At 39.1% G+C, this 16661-nt stretch overlaps 1 protein-coding gene across 1 annotated transcript in view; it reads left to right on the top strand.

Annotated features, from left to right (window-relative positions):
• RELN (reelin) overlaps positions 1-16661 on the top strand; it is a 673979-nt gene that overhangs the window by 375424 nt on the left and 281894 nt on the right. The window contains exon 11 of the mRNA XM_066238313.1: positions 12674-12819. Coding sequence (XP_066094410.1) covers positions 12674-12819 — 146 coding nt within the window. The remainder of the gene's footprint in view (positions 1-12673; positions 12820-16661) is intronic.

Here is a 16661-nt window from a genome sequence, read left to right as displayed (position 1 = left end):
GTAATATCATAATGAAATGCACTAAATAGATTACACTACACACAAGTATTGACCATACTTGTAATCTATGGCAATCAAAATTAATAATTTCCACTTGGATTAAGTTTCAATTCCATGCTTATAATTTGAATTATTAATAGTAGTTTTTATCATTAACAACAAATAATTTTTTTATTTTCTTTTATTTTTTTAATTTTTTTTTTGCTCTGTAAAGAATTATTGAGCCTATTGTACGATTTTTTTTTTTTTGTATTTTTCTGAAGCTGGAAACGGGGAGAGACAGTCAGACAGACTCCCACATGCGCCCGACCAGGATCCACCCGACCCGGCACGCCCACCAGGGGCGATGCTCTGCCCACCAGGGGGCGATGCTCTGCCCCTCCGGGGCATCGCTCTGCCACGACCAGAGCCACTCTAGCGCCTGGGGCAGAGGCCAAGGAGCCATCCCCAGCGCCTAGGCCATCTCTGCTCCAATGGAGCCTTGGCTGCGGGAGGGGAAGAGAGAGACAGAGAGGAAGGAGGGGGGGTGGAGAAGCAAATGGGTGCTTCTCCTATGTGCCCTGGCCGGGAATCGAACCCGGCTCCCCCACACACCAGGCCAACGCTCTACCGCTGAGCCAACCGGCCAGGGCCAACAACAAATTATTTTTAAGTGTTACTGTTTATAAAACAAGATACTAGAGAGTAGTAAGTATATAAACTGTCCAGCTGATTCATTTGAAAATAATGTTTGGAAGTGTCAAGTCAAATAAGAAAGATACAAATGAGTCAGTGGCATTCACAGTGCATATTTCTCCTTGTCTTCTTTAGATTTGTATCCCAGTTTTCTTGGGACTAGTTAATCCATTTCATCTGAGCCTGTCCTTGTTTAATGAGTAGGTCAGAATGATATAAAACCAAATAGAGTAATTAAGGAGTTTATGTGGTCTGGGAAATTATAATAATAGGTCACCAGTTTAAGTCTGCCCTGGGTTGGTAAAAGGCCATTACCATCTGTTGGCATGTTCATAATTAATATGCAATAGATGTATAACAGTACTATTTTCTAACACTGAGCCTGGCCTTACATTTGTTGTGCTTTTTGATTTGGAAGGACTGTAAGAAGTTACAGAATTAATATGTTCATTCTATACAACCATCTGTGTTTCTCCTCCACTGTCCTTACAAGTTCATGACTGCCTGACTTGCCTTCCAATGCTTTTCCAGAGAACTTGCCCATGTGGAAGAAAAGGCACACCATATCCTTATGCTTCTAATTACTATTATTATATTTTTATTTCCCACAAATCCCAAAGCAGCCCTCTGTTCATGACCAGGTAGATGAGGCTCTAAATGCCAATAAATACAGTGCTGCAAATCAGAGCACCACCCACATCAGCAATCTCCCACAATAAGCAAATTGTGGATTCAGCAAAGCAAGGGTCCGGAAACCTTCTCAATATTGAATCACTGCTCTTAATTATTGGTTGTGACAGGTACTGTATTTTTCGTTCCATAAGATGCATCCCCCCCCCCCCGCCCCGTAAATGAAGGGGAAAATGTCCGGGCATCTTATGGAGCGAAAAATATAGTATTTTATTAAATATTTTAACACACCATTTGGTTTAGAATATTTTTTTCTTATTTTCCTCCTTAAAACCTTAGGTGTGTCTTATAGTCAGGAGCATCTTATGGAGTGAAAAATAACAGTATTATGCCTTCTTTCAAAGAATATTTCATCTTTTTAAACTTTGGCATATGGTGTGTGCCAGTTCATTGGCAGTTGTGAGAACAGCTGTTGCTACCATGGCTGCGCTGTCACGTGGCTGGGGGAACTTACGCAACATTTAGGAATAGGAAGTACTATATAACTTACTATGTGATTGTCCCGATGAATCTCGCATCCATCGGACACCACACATAGTATTAGAATATTATGACTGTATTCCCTATGCTGTACTTTACTTCCCCATGACTGTTCTGTAACAACCAATGTGTATTTCTTAATCATTTCACCGTTTTCACCCATCAACCCAACGCCCCTCCCATCTGGCAACCATCAAAATGTTCCCAGTATCTGTGAATTTGTTTCTGTTCTGGCTTGTTTATTTTGTTTTTTGATATAATTGTTGATACATATGTACTTATTTGCATTTTATGGTTAATATTTTTATCTCTCCTCTTCTTCTTCTCCCTCCTTCCCTCTCCTCCTCTTCTCCTTACCCCTCTTTCTCTTCACCTCCCTCCCCCTCTCCTCCCCTTTAACATTTCATGTATTACTGGTTTGGTGGTGATGAACTCCTTTAGCTTCTTCTTGTCTGGGAAGCTCTTTATTTGTCCTTCGATCCAAAATGATAGCTTTGCTGGGTAGAGTAATCTTGTCACTGGGTGTACACCTGAAACTAATATAATATTGTGTGTCAACTGTAATTAAAAAATAAAAAACAATTTAAATTAAAAAAAATTTGGTGAAGAAAATGTTCCAATTCATTATCCTAAAAAAAGAAGAATAAAAAGAAAGGAAGAAAGGGAGGAAGGGAGGAATAAACAAAGAAGAAGAAGCACATTCTTCCTGCCTGAAGTGCAAAAATGGTTAAGGGGTGGGGGAGGGAGGAGAGAGAGAGGGTGGGGGAGGGGAGGGACACAAAGAAAACCAGATAGAAGGTGACAGAAGACAGTTTGACTTTGGGTGATGGGCATGCAACATAATCAAATGTCATAATAACCTGGAGATGTTTTCTCTGAACCTGTGTACCCTTATTGAGCTTTGTCACCCCATTAAAATTAATTAAAAAAAAATGATTAATCTTAGAGCAACTTCTGGTGCTCCAGTGTTGTCACAGTGGTGTTGGTGCTGCCATCGGATTTAAAGGAAATGAAGTGATTTTTTTGGCCCCTTCCATTTAAGACATCTAGTATCGAGAATCAGCACTTCACCTTGGGTAGAATGATACTTGGATAATAGATAGATATTGGATAATAATAAATAATAACAGTAAGCACAGTGATCAATAAGAATGGGGATAGTAGAAACAGTAGAAATGATGGCATTTCGTGACTGCTTTATCTGTGCCAGCACTCTGAGAAGACCTTCTCCTCCCAGTTTATATCTGTAACAAAGGAGCACTGAGCATCTCTAAAGACCCTGGGTGTTTAGTGCTTTATTTTCCTTAGTCACTCAGCATCCATCAAAGTCCCTTCTTTCCAATTTTCAGACACGTCCAGCAACCTGAGAATATCCTTAATTTTAAGTTCAAAGAAAAACACTGTATGTAAGTTTTTGAAGGGTCAGCCTGGAGCTCAGTGCTGTAGTCAGAAGAGAACCCAGGGACAAATGATTAGGAAGAGCTGTGGGCAGGTTGGGTTTGTGGGGTTTCCCCCGGTCCTTTAACAGCAGGGCCAGGAAGCAGTTTCCAATAGATCATCTGTCATGGAAGTGAGTATTATATTAGTCAAGCAGCTGCTTGATTTTTTGTTTGTTCATTCCCATCTTTAGTGGTAGCCAAAATCTGCATTTTGCAAGCATGAATGATCGATGACTCCTTGATATCTGTATGCACGTGTCTGTGTGTGTGTGTATAAGGGAGTGAGAGTGTGGTTTGCTCACTCGCTGTTAATAAATGTTTATATCTGCTCAGCTACCCTGGTTCTCTCAGCTTGCAACGGCATAAATCATGGGCTCTGTCAACTCTAGAATGGACCCACAGATTAAATGCAGATCACTGGGAGATAGGCGCTGTTATTTGTATCTTTTTATTTTTGAGAAATATTCTCACTCTGATTGCTGTACCGGCACCTGCTAACCCTTTTCTATTTATTATCCCCGTTCATTGTGTTAATAGCAGAAAATTCCAGATTACTCCTTCTACACTTACATGTCAAGTGATGTTGAGGAGTAAGTCGGTGCTAAATGGCACAGATTCTGTAATAAAGGTTTGTCCTTTATAATAGGCTATGATTTGATCACAGGTATTTAAAAGTCCTTTACAAAGTACCTAATTTATTAAATTTTGCAAATGTATGCCAGGGATTTGGCGTAACTAAGTATACAGAATTTAGAAGGGTTATATTCTTAACCTTCTCTCCACTACTACTTTCAGATAAACAGACTGCTTCCTCATTCCTATATTTATTGTTGATAAAAATCCAATAATGACAAGTTCCTTAGTTTAAGACCCTAATGAAGATAACAGCTATTAGGTAAATCAGCAACCCATTAAGGGGAAACATTAAGTTGGAACAGGAGAATTTATTAATTTTCTTATAGCTCTTATACATTATGCATTTGCCAAATTCATTGTCCCGGTGGACACTAGGAAAATCTCCAGTACGAAATAAAATTGAAGCTTTCATTCTGGGTTTCTGCCGCCACGTGTCTGATACTATTGTCACAGTTGTTGAATCATTAATGGAGAATAAAGGTCATCACATCCCAATTATGAAAGCATGTAAATTAACTTGTCTGAAAATATAAAGTCTTCATGCAAGTTGAAACTAATTAAAAAAATCTAAGATAAATAGTGAAAGGGATGATCACACTCAATGCAGAATTTATTTCTAAGTATGCCTTTGGGAATATAATTCCCTGCCTATTCTAATGCCCAGAAATTGAGTACCCCAGAAATTGGTTTCAACAATTCATTTAATGATTTTCATTTTTTAGAGTAGAAGGACAAACAGGAGGAAATCAGATATGCTTTCCAGAAATGTGCCTTGCAAGTCATTGTACTGGGAACTACCTAGTCTGCAGCTTGAGGGATTTGACTCCTGGCTTTCTAATGAGGATAAACCTGAGCTCAGTAAGACTTGTAGCTAGTCCGTGTTCCCATGTCTTTTTCCATTAGGAATCGGAATGTCAACTATGATTTTCTGGCTGGATTCCAGCTTGGTTAATTGCATGCTGTCTACCTAAATTCCCTTTGCTTGGAATGTTCCTCACTTTGGATTGCATTGCTGCTGTTGTCATGTTTTCCCCCAAGAGCTGGGTACATGATATTATAGAATGAGCCAGAATATAATTTGTTAAGCTAATAAGAATACTTTGGGGATGAAGGGTTAAATGTAAGTAGTGTGCTTTTCACAGTTCCCTCAATGCAGCCTATTTGTAGAGTAATTAACATGGAATAGCATTAGTGAAATGTGGAATTGAGCCAAATCACCATGACAGGAGTGGCAATAACACAGAAACAAATAAGTTTGATAAATTCTATTGAACATAACTATTCAGACAAATCCCCAGAGCTTCTTTGCCTAATGCACCCATTTTTTGTTTGTTTTTGATCTGAAGCTGACACAGTTAATCACTAAGTTAATATGATAATGAATAAGTGAAATTTATTTTAGTCTATATGAACATCAAAAACAGAGTATCATTTTTCCATCAGCTTTGTACCTAGACAACACACAGCACAGTCATTTGCGTAGTGTTACTTGTTAAAGTAAGGTTTGTTAAGTGAATGAAAGATGGAACAAGAAAGAGGAAGGAATTGACATTTACTGATTTCCTAAGATTCAACAATCTTTAGTAGGTATGTTATCTACAATATCTCTTCTAAACCTCACAATTACCCCCATTTCACAAGTGGAAAAACATACTCAGAGACGCCAAGTAACTTCCCCAAGACCAAACAGCTTTCCTTTTCCTAGCCAGCTATGTTTACTAGAAAGCGGCCCTTTCATTCCTCAGGGCAATGTAGGCTTCCATGTTGTGCTTGCCATCCTTGGCCTTAATTCGAGGAGGCAAGTCTGAAAACCTCAGACACTGTGAAAGTCAAGTTGATCCCCGTCGACAAGGTTAACAACTGCCCCATGGAATTTTCCATTGTTGTTCTTCCTCTCATTACTCCAATTTAGATCTGTCACTGTTGCCATTTGAGAGTTGCCATAACTATGACCAAGTAATTATACACTTGTCACAAAATATACCATAAATAGAATCTTTATGAGTTTTAGTTAAAAGTGATTCAAATGTAAATTCTTAATGAATCCAGAAAATAATGAAAACAAACTCTTTAAGCTCCCTAAAATTCACTCACCAGATGCAAGATTCGCTTGCATCTATTACGTTGACTAGAGGAAATGCACTTCAGCCCTCTTGCCCCTGGACTATATTCATAGCCAAGTTTTCAGTTCTTTAACTGGCATTAAATATCCTAGAAATTGAATATGTGAAAAATGACAAATTCGTTTTTCCTCATGCAGGCATTCTTCTCCTATTTTGGTTTTTTTTAATTGTCTAAAAGTCTGTACTTTTAAAGACCATTGCACAAGGATATAGGAAATATGTATTTCTATATGATAAAGCTATATCTTTATCATATAGCATAGTGAAAAGCTATAGCATAGTGAAAAGCTTTGGAAACACAGTGATATGTAGGCTATAAGTCAGACAATTTCCAATCACTCAATCACGTATCTCACTTTAATCCAGAAATGCATATAGCAATATATGAGTTTATTTTCAGTCAATAGTAGCTAATATGGCTCTGCCAACAATGCTATTTTAATTAATTTTATTCATCTTATTTCTCTTTTCTCTGTTCCTCGTATCTCATCTGTTTGCATTGCCTAGATTTTAATTTAAAAAAACCTCTCCTCTCTAAGGAGCAATCTGAAGTGGCAAAAATAATCACTTAAAATATTATGGTCATTAAAAAATTGGCTGTGGTGGAAGCCATGCATTTTCAATTTTTTTTACAAATGATGTTTTATCTTCCTTCTAAAGTGCACTTTGTATCTGAATTGTCTGCCACCAGCCAGCTTGGCTATCAAAAACCGTCTTCCAGCTGGGTGGGCTGAGTGACAACTCCTTAATGGAGGAAATGGATGACTCTCTGCTCATGTGGAGGGGAAGGCATACCAAGCAGATTTCATTCCATCTGCCACCGGCTCGCTGCAAGCTGGCATTGCACAATATACTCATTTCAACAAAAAGTATATTGTAAAAAATAAATTGCAAGGATACAGATGCTTCAAAGAATCATCAGGGCCATTAGACCTCGGGGAGATAATATTAAGAGGTGCCTTAGTGTTCATCTTTGATAAAAAACCTAATTAAGCCATGGTGGAGGTGATTGCAAATACTTTTACAAGTACAGAGGTGAAGTCATGAACGTTTTCAGCAGAGTATAGGGGACAACCTTAGAAAATGATATCCTGAATTGTAGCCAAGGACTTGTTATATTGAGGGGTTTGCACTGATGTTTCCTGTTGATGTTTTTCCTGAATGGCAAATTCTTGTCACTTAGTTACACTGTGTTCTGCTTTTCAAGTAAAGGAAACTCGAATAACCCCAAAGTAGGAAAATATTTTTGATTGACAAATAGAAACAAATAAGGACTATGTTTAAGGGATTTTTAATTATTAGAGATCTGTAGTACTCAAAACTATAAAGTGTATGTCATTGATCAATGCTAAAATAATATAACAAAGTAAAAATAATTATAATTACTGTACATTAGGAGGGCTAGAAAGAGAAAGAAATATTTAGAGCCATCTATAGAATTTATACGTTCATTTTACCCAGAATAAATGCCACTTATCTGATATATACTCACCAAAAGTCAATTAAAAGCTATGACTTAGGAAGTCATATGCTATTAATAATCATTTTCTCAAGAAAACCTGATAGATTCTTTTACTATACTCTAAGTAGAACAGTCCTGAATTCCAGAATATTCTTGTATTTATCATAGCAAGAGCTCACTTAACTGCCTTTTGTCGTTTAGATTTTAATTGTTACTGCATATAAATGACATGAGTTTGACTAGATGCTGAACAAAAACAGCTAGGTATTAAAATCACTGAGAACAATTTTCTGAAATTGTTCTCATACTTTCAGCACACATTTTGCTTATACGTGTAACAATGCTTTGATGTGATACCATGCATCTGTAAGACAAGTGGCAACAGACATCTTGCATTAAGTTTTCCTGTCATGGGAGAATGTTTGGTTATCTGCCAAAGTTAGAGGGTTTTAACATTTCTAAGTGATGGTGTATCTGCCCCCAAAATGAATGAGTGTATGCAGTACCTTTACCGTACTGTATTGCGGGAAATATTCTTTTACATTTTACTAAAGGTTTTAAGTTGATCTGAAGAATTTTAATGATTAATCTAATGAGAAACATAATTAAAAATAGATTTAAATACCCTTTAATTTCTCTATCACCTATTGCTAAGAGTTTGGAATATAATAACTTATTTTTGGAAAATGTACGTACTCAGAAATAAAATAACCATTATATTATAGCACTTAGAAATTTCAGAAAAAAACACTCCCACACAATACTATTTGTACTTCTGTTATCTGGAGAATAAATGTTATTGGTCCTATTCTATAGCCTGATAAACAGGCCAAGAAGGGTTAAATAACTTCTACAAAGCCACGAAGCCATTAAGCAGAGCAATGTATGGAAACATGCCTCTGATTCAAATCCCCAAGCTCCTTGTTGGGGTAGTAACTGAGTTTGCATTCCTTGTCATCTTGATTGTTTTTGGTTTCCAGTATTTTGTTCTTTTTCAGTCTTTATCTCCTTGATTCATGTAAGTGCTGGATCAATTGAGGCAGAACCTAGGAGAAGGTTAGACAACCCCTGCCTCCTCAAGCAGGCATGGGTTCCCAGTCAGAGGCAGCGATGCAGTGTCGGTCAAGCAGAGACCCAGGGACTTGATGTCAATCCAGATGCATTCAGGCATCAAGTCCTGGTCTGGAGAGCATCTGGGAGATGAGGCTATTTCTAAGACGTTGAGCCCCTCTAACCAGTTCTAAAATAGAGTTAACACAGAGCTCTAGGAATCCTCAGAATGAGAATCCTGAACTGACCTCACCTCTGACCCTTTGCAAAATTCTTTTCTTTTTTTTTTTTAACAGAGACAGAGAGAGAGTCAGAGAGAGGGATAGATAGGGACAGACAGACAGGAATGGAGAGAGATGAGAAGCATCAACATCAGTTTTTCGTTGCAACATCTTAGTTGTTCATTGATTGCTTTCTCATATGTGCCTTGACCGTGGGCCTTCAGCAGACCAAGTAACCCCTTGCTCAAGCCAGCGACCTTGAGTCCAAGCTGGTGAGCTTTGCTCAAAGCAGATGAGCCTGCGCTTAAGTTGGCGACCTTGGGGTCTCAAACCTGAGTCTTCTGCATCCCAGTCCAATGCTCTATCCACTGCGCCACCGCCTGCCTGGTCAGGCTGCAAGATTCTTAAAACAGGGCCTATACGTAATCAGCTTCTCAGTTGGCCCGTTCTTGCTCAAATGTTTGAGAAATTCACACATTTCACAGACCACCCTCTATTCTGTGGTCCTGATGTTACCCTGCAGGCTCCTATCACCCTTACTTCACACTTGGAAAATGTTGGGTTCTACTCAGAATGGCTGAGGCAGAAACCATGTCTGATCTTCTCAGTGTGGTAGGAGCAGGCGAGCCATCTGTGTGTAGGTTCAGCTCATCTCCAGGCCCTGCTACCCTCAAAATGGCAGTCCTGTCTTGCTGTGAGACAGCAGAGATGGAGCCAGCTCCTCCTGAGCTGCGGCTGTTTACTTTGGGTGTGTCACAACCTTTCTTTGATAATGTGGCACTGTCCTAAGGCTGTGGAGAAGAGAATATTCAAAGAGAAGTCCTTCTCTTCCTCCACACATGAAGGACAGTGGGTCTATTTGGGGAGGGAGAATAAAGCTAAACTCCACAGACAGGATTAGGATGTTTTCAGTGCAAAATGACAACTGACTGGTATAGATAGCTTCCCTGTTTGAGTTTACATGTGATATTGAGTATTGTTCTTTTACAACAGACTGGTAAAGAACAGTTTCTTCCCTATAGAAATAATAAAACTGAAAAAACTAAACCATTTTATCCTTCATGGAAATTTGTCAAAAACAAATCATACTAATTTTTAGACCCTACTGGTATGAAAATTGGTTAATACTCAAAGTGAGTGTTAGTTACATTTTTTCAGGTTGCTCTCTTCATACCTGATATGGTAAATATCAGTGTTTTCTACAATGGCACTGTTACAGTTATAGTGACAAAGAGAATTTATAGTATTTAATAGAGAATCTTCAATAGTTGTACAATTACATATGGTTTATTCAACTACCAATTGTGTTTTATAACAGTAGAATAACTAACATAAAGATCATTTAAAATATACTTTTAGTTTCTGAAACACCAAGACATTTTAATTTTATGAAACAAGTTTAACAATATGCCCAGTTTTATAATGATTTAATCTCCTACATAAAATTTCAATCTTGACTAATTAAAATCTGTATCAGGTATGTTAACAAATTTTGACGGAGTAGTGAAGCATAATTATGTATAACACAGAATCTCAAAATATTAAACAATCCTAAGGTAAATAAAACCAAACTGGAAATTGATGTTTAGCCAGAAATGACCAAGCCTTCATGTTGAGTGAGTCATTATTTTTATTATACAAATACATCCTTTTAAATTGTAATTTAAATTACACATAGTATTTTATGTATGCCATTTCCTTGCTGATTACAATGTATTGTTTGCATTGATATCAGAGTTCTTATGTTACTTCCAGATAAATATAGGCCACACTTTTTCAGGATTCCGGAATGTGAAAATAATTGTGAAATTAAGGAAGTACTCTGAGTTATTCTACTTAGCATTTACTGTCTTTGTAAGGTTCCAGTAGTAGAGGCCGCAGGGGATACTTGGGCTTTTCTTAGCTGGACAGTTTCTCTTTACTGTTAAAATAAATTGAACCTTAGTTTTGATCAATGTGTGTGGGTTAAAGATTAAATATAATGAGCTCAGTTTAGCATCCACGAATTACCTGTGTTCATTGTGAGTAAAGGAGATTCTGGGCAGGTAATACATCCCACACACTACAATATGTCTTAAGGCCAAGTCAGAAGAGGATTAAGGTTGGTTGAGGCCCCAGGCACAGAAGAAAATTTGGGGCCCCTTACATTAGAAAAAAGTGTAAAGTTGGGGTTTTGCAGGGCCCTTCAGAAGTCGGGGTCCAGGCCACCGCTGTTAAATCCATCTCTGGGCCCAGTGGACATGCCTTCACATCTCAGTGCAGGGAGATGACTCCCCCAAGGTCATATGCTTTGACTCTCCCGAATTTATAGGAGCTTCTGAAAGCTTATTTACTCTTCCGGTATAGCAGTCTGATTACGCCCACAATGGATTTTACTAGCCCTAATGAGCTTGATTGTCATAAAACATTTCTTTGCACACATCATTCCTCCGTTCTAGAATACCACTACCCAGAGGGCACTGTAGTGCTCTCCTGTAAGATAGTCAGGCTACAGTCTCATTCTGAAAATTATGCCTACTTATCCCCTTTGTCATTCACTCATATTTGTCATCCAACTTGGATTTTTATTTATATTTTAAAGCCTGTTGAAATCATACTCTTTTATGAAGCCTGCTCACTGGGCCAGCCTTGGACACTGTGATTTTACCCTCTCTCCTTCCTTGGCACTTACCACAGGCTACCTGGCACTGAGACCCATCGCTGAGATATCTCAGCTAGACTGGGATTTTTTAAGAACAAGGATGATGTATTATTAGACTGCATTATTAACTCTCCCACAGTACCTTCCTTAATGCCTTCTACATAGTGAGTTCTCCATAAAAGATTTGATTACCTGGAAAGGCATAGCCATATCATTCATTAGTTCATTTATTGAATTGCTCAAAGAATATATTTGAATTCCTACTACATGCCAAGCACCGTGCTAAGACCAGGCCTATAACCTGGAATGAAATGGATGTGATCCCTGTCCTACAGGATTTACATTCTCTGGGCCTGCCTGATATTTTCTGCCCAACTAGTTTATATATCTCTTTCATTTTAAGAGTATATAAAACTTGAAAGAATGATCTTTCATTTATTAACATTTATTTCTATATAACTTATTGCCAAAATTATTAATGCAGATTTATCATATTTTTGAAAAGTAAAGACTCTGTTTACTCCGCCTCGGAGTTTCCTCTCGCCTTTGACTATTCGCTTTAAGCTGAAAAAGTATAGGTTAAAAAAAGGTATTACAAGAAATTCTTTTATCTTTATTCTTTGTAAATGTAATGTTCTTTTGGAGAAGAACAGAGTCTGATTTCTCTGCTCCTCATTGGGGACATCATGTACTTCTTAAGTCTGGTCAGAAACTTTTCCTCGGAAGGTAGCGGAGAATCTATGATCACGGCGGGGATTACTGTGACCTTTTCAGTGTGCCATGTTTTGATTAGCTGGCTATTCTCCTCATATCTCATTTACAGACAAATTGTGAAAGACTTGAATGACAAGCTAGAAATATATGGAATATTGAAAAGGTCAGTGCAATTTAGCCCATAACCATGATATTGAAAATATATGACAAGTCATTATCACAACTTAATTCCCACAACAAGGACAATGTGGAAGATGGGCAATCATTCCAATTAAAATACTCTTGTTTCATCTGAAGGCTGAGGTGGCAAAGCTCAAACGGCCTCTTGACTCCTTTTTTATAAGAACTCAGTAAGTTAGAAGGAAATCATAATTGAATTAAACAAGACAAAAAAAAGAGTTAACAAGCTCTTTTGACTTGAGAGTTCATCACAGAGGGAATAATATAATGACTTTTTTAAAAATTCTAATTATACATGAGTATGACACATACAGCTACAAAACCAATTCAACAGCCACCCTGTGCTCTCTCTTTATCTACAGCATAGCTGTCAGTCAGATGGGAACTCCATTTATTTCCATGGAAATGAAGGCAGTGAGTTTAATTTTGCCACCACCCGGGATGTGGATCTTTCTACAGAGGATATTCAAGAGCAGTGGTCGGAAGAATTTGAGAGCCAGCCTACAGGGTAAGTAATTGTTATCTCCCATGCTGTGTAGAGCACTTATATTCACCCCACTAGACATATTTTACATGCATATTGTAACTAGCATAGCATAGTAAGATCAATACTGATGATTCTGAGGACAGACAAAGCGAAAAGGGTTACATTTAATCTAAACATTCTTTATTAGTCATCAACTGTTTTATACATATTAAAAATTGATGATTATAAATAACTTTTATCTTCAGTCAAATCACATATATCTCATCTTTGTTTATTCAGCTTTTACTAGAGAAAGTTTTTATTCTTTCAAATTGTATAGAAAATAAAATCTTCTCACTACTATTATATTGAGATGTTCAGTTGTCTCCCCCAAATCTGAGATTTATTGAGGCTGCTATCTGATTTATAGTGGAATGTGGTTCTGATCTTTAAAAGTTAGAGGGTAAGAATTATCTCTGAGGTATTTTTAAAGGAGAAATACGGGCTGATAGTATAGTAGGCAAGACCTGAAACAGTGAGAATGGTTTGCTGGTAGTATTTTCCGGACATTCTGACCTGTGTACCTTCTTCGGGGCCTTGTCCCAAAGATGTTTTCTGTTAATCAAGCAATGTTTTCATAAATTCAAGTAAGAAATATTAATAGGTTTGAAAAATCAAAATTTTTAAGGTAGAGTAAATGGAGAAGAAATTCTAGAAATTTTCTAGTTCTCACCTGGGTTTCTTTTTACAATTAACACATGTAATCAGAACACCAGTTCCCATTTGTCTAATATTTGTTTGCTAATGCTACGGTGAGAATAAATGAAATAACATCAAATTTAATTTCATAATGAATGCGAAATAGCAGCAACTTAACTGATAACTTGTGAGAAACTTTTCCATAACCCATTTGAGATATAGTCATGTCTCTCTGATCACAACAAATTAACTCAAAATGGGATGGACCTTCTAAATGCCTGAGTGGCAAGAGCCAGTATTGCTGTCAGGCTCTGCACTTCCTGGGCACTGCCCCAGTCCGAGGGAAGTTTGACCCGCAGCTGGAGCTGCCCCGGAACCTTTCCCTGCTGAGAGCTAGGTTTCTGCTGTGGCAGACAGCTCTGCTCTGCCTTGCCCCAGGGAAGGCAGTCTCTCAGGGCCAGACTGTGGCCAGACCAGGGTAGGCCTCTGAGGATGGGTGACACTTTGAGGGACCCAGCCCCTCAGGGCCCTCAGTCCACAACGTCTGTTAGGCTCCTGTTACCCTGGAAGTGCCCAGTGTCACTCCAACATCTCCTTGAGGCACCAGCAACCGTTGCTCCTTTTTAGCCTTCAGGATCTACCCAGGCATTAGGCTGCCTTTATTTTATTTATTTATTTTTTTTGGTAGCCCTTACACTGCACAGGCCAAAGGGCTTTTTGACGGGGTCCAGAACTTTGACAACGTGCACTTGGTGTCCTTACCTATCTTCTGGAGATAAGGATCCATTGCCTATCAGTCCTTCTTCATGCCCCCATACAAAGACCCGATCAAGTACCTTCCCAATTTTGTAATTTACCTGCCTATGAGGTTCCCAAATTTTGAAGCAGAAGAAACTTGTTGACCGCCACGCCTTCATTTCTTCAAGCTCAGACCATCCATGCAGCAGCGAAGAGTCATCCTTTTCAGTGAGACCCCCATCCTGGGGACGGATTCCCCGGATGCCAGCCCCCCTCCCACTGCGGCAGAGGGAAACGCCTCTGTCACCTCCAGTGGTACCGTTTCACATAAGTGTGTCTCTGCAGTGAGACCTAGTCTTCACTGTCATCTCCTCTTATTCTTTAGAGGAGAGAGGTAATTTATTTTTACCTATTCCTCTCCCAGAATATCCTCTCTCCCCCCCTTTTTTTAGCTTGCTATATCATCAAATTCTGTTTATAAAAGAATGAAAGAAATCCTCTCTAGTAACGGTGGAGATAAAAACACAGAAAACTCACTCATGATAAGCTTAGAAAGCAACTGGTTTGATATTAGAAGAAACTAGCCCTGGCCAGTTGGCTCAGCAGTACAGCATTGGGCCAGCTTGTGAAAGTCCTGGGTTCGATTCGCAGGGCACACAGGAAAGGCAACCATCTACTTCTCCAACCCTCCCCATTCTCTCTCTCTCTCTCTCTCTCTCTCTCTCTCTCTCTCTCTCTTTCTCCCTTTCCTGCACCTATGGCTCAAATGGTTCGAGCAAGTTGGCCCTGGGAACTGAGGATGGCTTCATGGCCTCACCTCAAGTGCTGAAAAATAGCTCAGTTGCTAAGCAACGGAGCAGCAACCCCAGATGGGAGATCATCACCCTGTAGGGGGCTTGCCTTGTAGATCCTAGAGGGGCACATGTGGAGTCTGTCTCTGCCTCCCTACCTCCCAGCCTCTCAAAAAAAATAAAAGAAGAAATTAAACATATTTTAGAAAACTAATGTACTAGTCCAGAAACAGCTGACAATACATATATTTCAAAGAACAGTTCAGACATTGCATTTTTCAGAACACTAATGATACAAGAGAATTTGTGGCTAAACCAAATCATTCATCTCCCAAAACAAAAAGGAACTGAAATTATTTATGCCTAAAAAGAAGAGCTAACATCTGTATGGACAGAGGATCAGAGCAAATGCCATTCACACTGGGACTCAGGTGGTTTCAGATACACCCTTCGGCCATTTCTCTGGACTGAGGGGTCTCGGGGATCAGTCACAGTTAAGAGACTAACTCTTCCAGGCACTGTCAGCAGGTTTCTGCTCCAATAACATGGAATAATGTGCTTGACAAAAGCAGCTGTGCCACTCTAATTGGCATCACAACTAATTCATCCAGCTTCTAAAGGTGGTTGATTCTAGCGGCCACACCTTGGTTTATTTACAGCTCTTGCCCTAGGGCATCAGGCCATACCCCCCAGATTGCCTCCCTTATGCTCCCACCTGGTGGCTCCGCTATTGAGTTGGCATTATCTTATAAAGCCATAAAAGAAGAGTGACAGGACCTAGTATTTTCGGTGTGTAGGGTGATGATAAAACTGCTGGTTTAGTCTACAGTGGTGTGTCCATATGTGTGTCCCCTCCCAAACCCACCCAGTCCAAAATGCTGCTTTATCGGTCTGGGAAACAATGCTGTTACAATAATTTTTAATCATAGCTTTGGGGAAAAAATATCCTGTCACAAAATCAAATTAAGCACTTTTACTTAGGGTAAAGGCAGACAAAGGAAATACATTCGGAATCTGATAGTGAAATTCTTGATGCATTTTGTTTGCTCAGCCAAGTTTTCAGAAAATCCGTCCCCTCCTCCTCACCACCCACAGAGTTAATTTTTCATTGTAAACTCACCTGCTAAAATAGATAGAAAGCATGATTTTTAAGAGTGACCAGTTAAGTTGATTGAATTCTATAGCTTTGAGTTCAGTTTTTTAAAACAATTTTAAAATGAAATTATTAATATGGATATAATACTTCATCTCTCTTTTTTTTTGTATTTTTCCAAAGTTAGAAGCAGGGAGGCAGAGAGAATCCACCCGGCATGCCCACCAGGGGGTGATGCTTTGCCCATCTGGGCCAATACGCCATTGCAGCCAGAGCCATTTTAGCACCTGAGGCGGAGGCCATGGAGCCATCCACAGCACCCGGGCCAACTTTGCTCCAGTGGAGCCTTGGCTGTGGGAAGGGAAGAGAGAGATAGAGAGAAAGAAGAGGGGGAAGGGTGAAGAAGCAGATGGGCACTTCTCCTGTGTGCCCTGGCTGGAAATTGAACCCAGGACTTCTACACGCCAGGCTGATGCTCTACCACTGAGCTAACCAGCCAAGGCAATACTTTCATCTCTTTTAAGTATGTTTTCCTCCCATAAGAAATATGAGAGAGAGAATAG

The sequence above is a fragment of the Saccopteryx bilineata genome, chromosome 7 (genome assembly GCF_036850765.1).
Source record: "Saccopteryx bilineata isolate mSacBil1 chromosome 7, mSacBil1_pri_phased_curated, whole genome shotgun sequence".
Classification (NCBI taxonomy): domain Eukaryota; kingdom Metazoa; phylum Chordata; class Mammalia; order Chiroptera; family Emballonuridae; genus Saccopteryx; species Saccopteryx bilineata.
The sequence above is the reverse complement of the archived record's forward strand: the minus strand, read 5'-3'. Positions and strand labels throughout refer to the sequence as shown.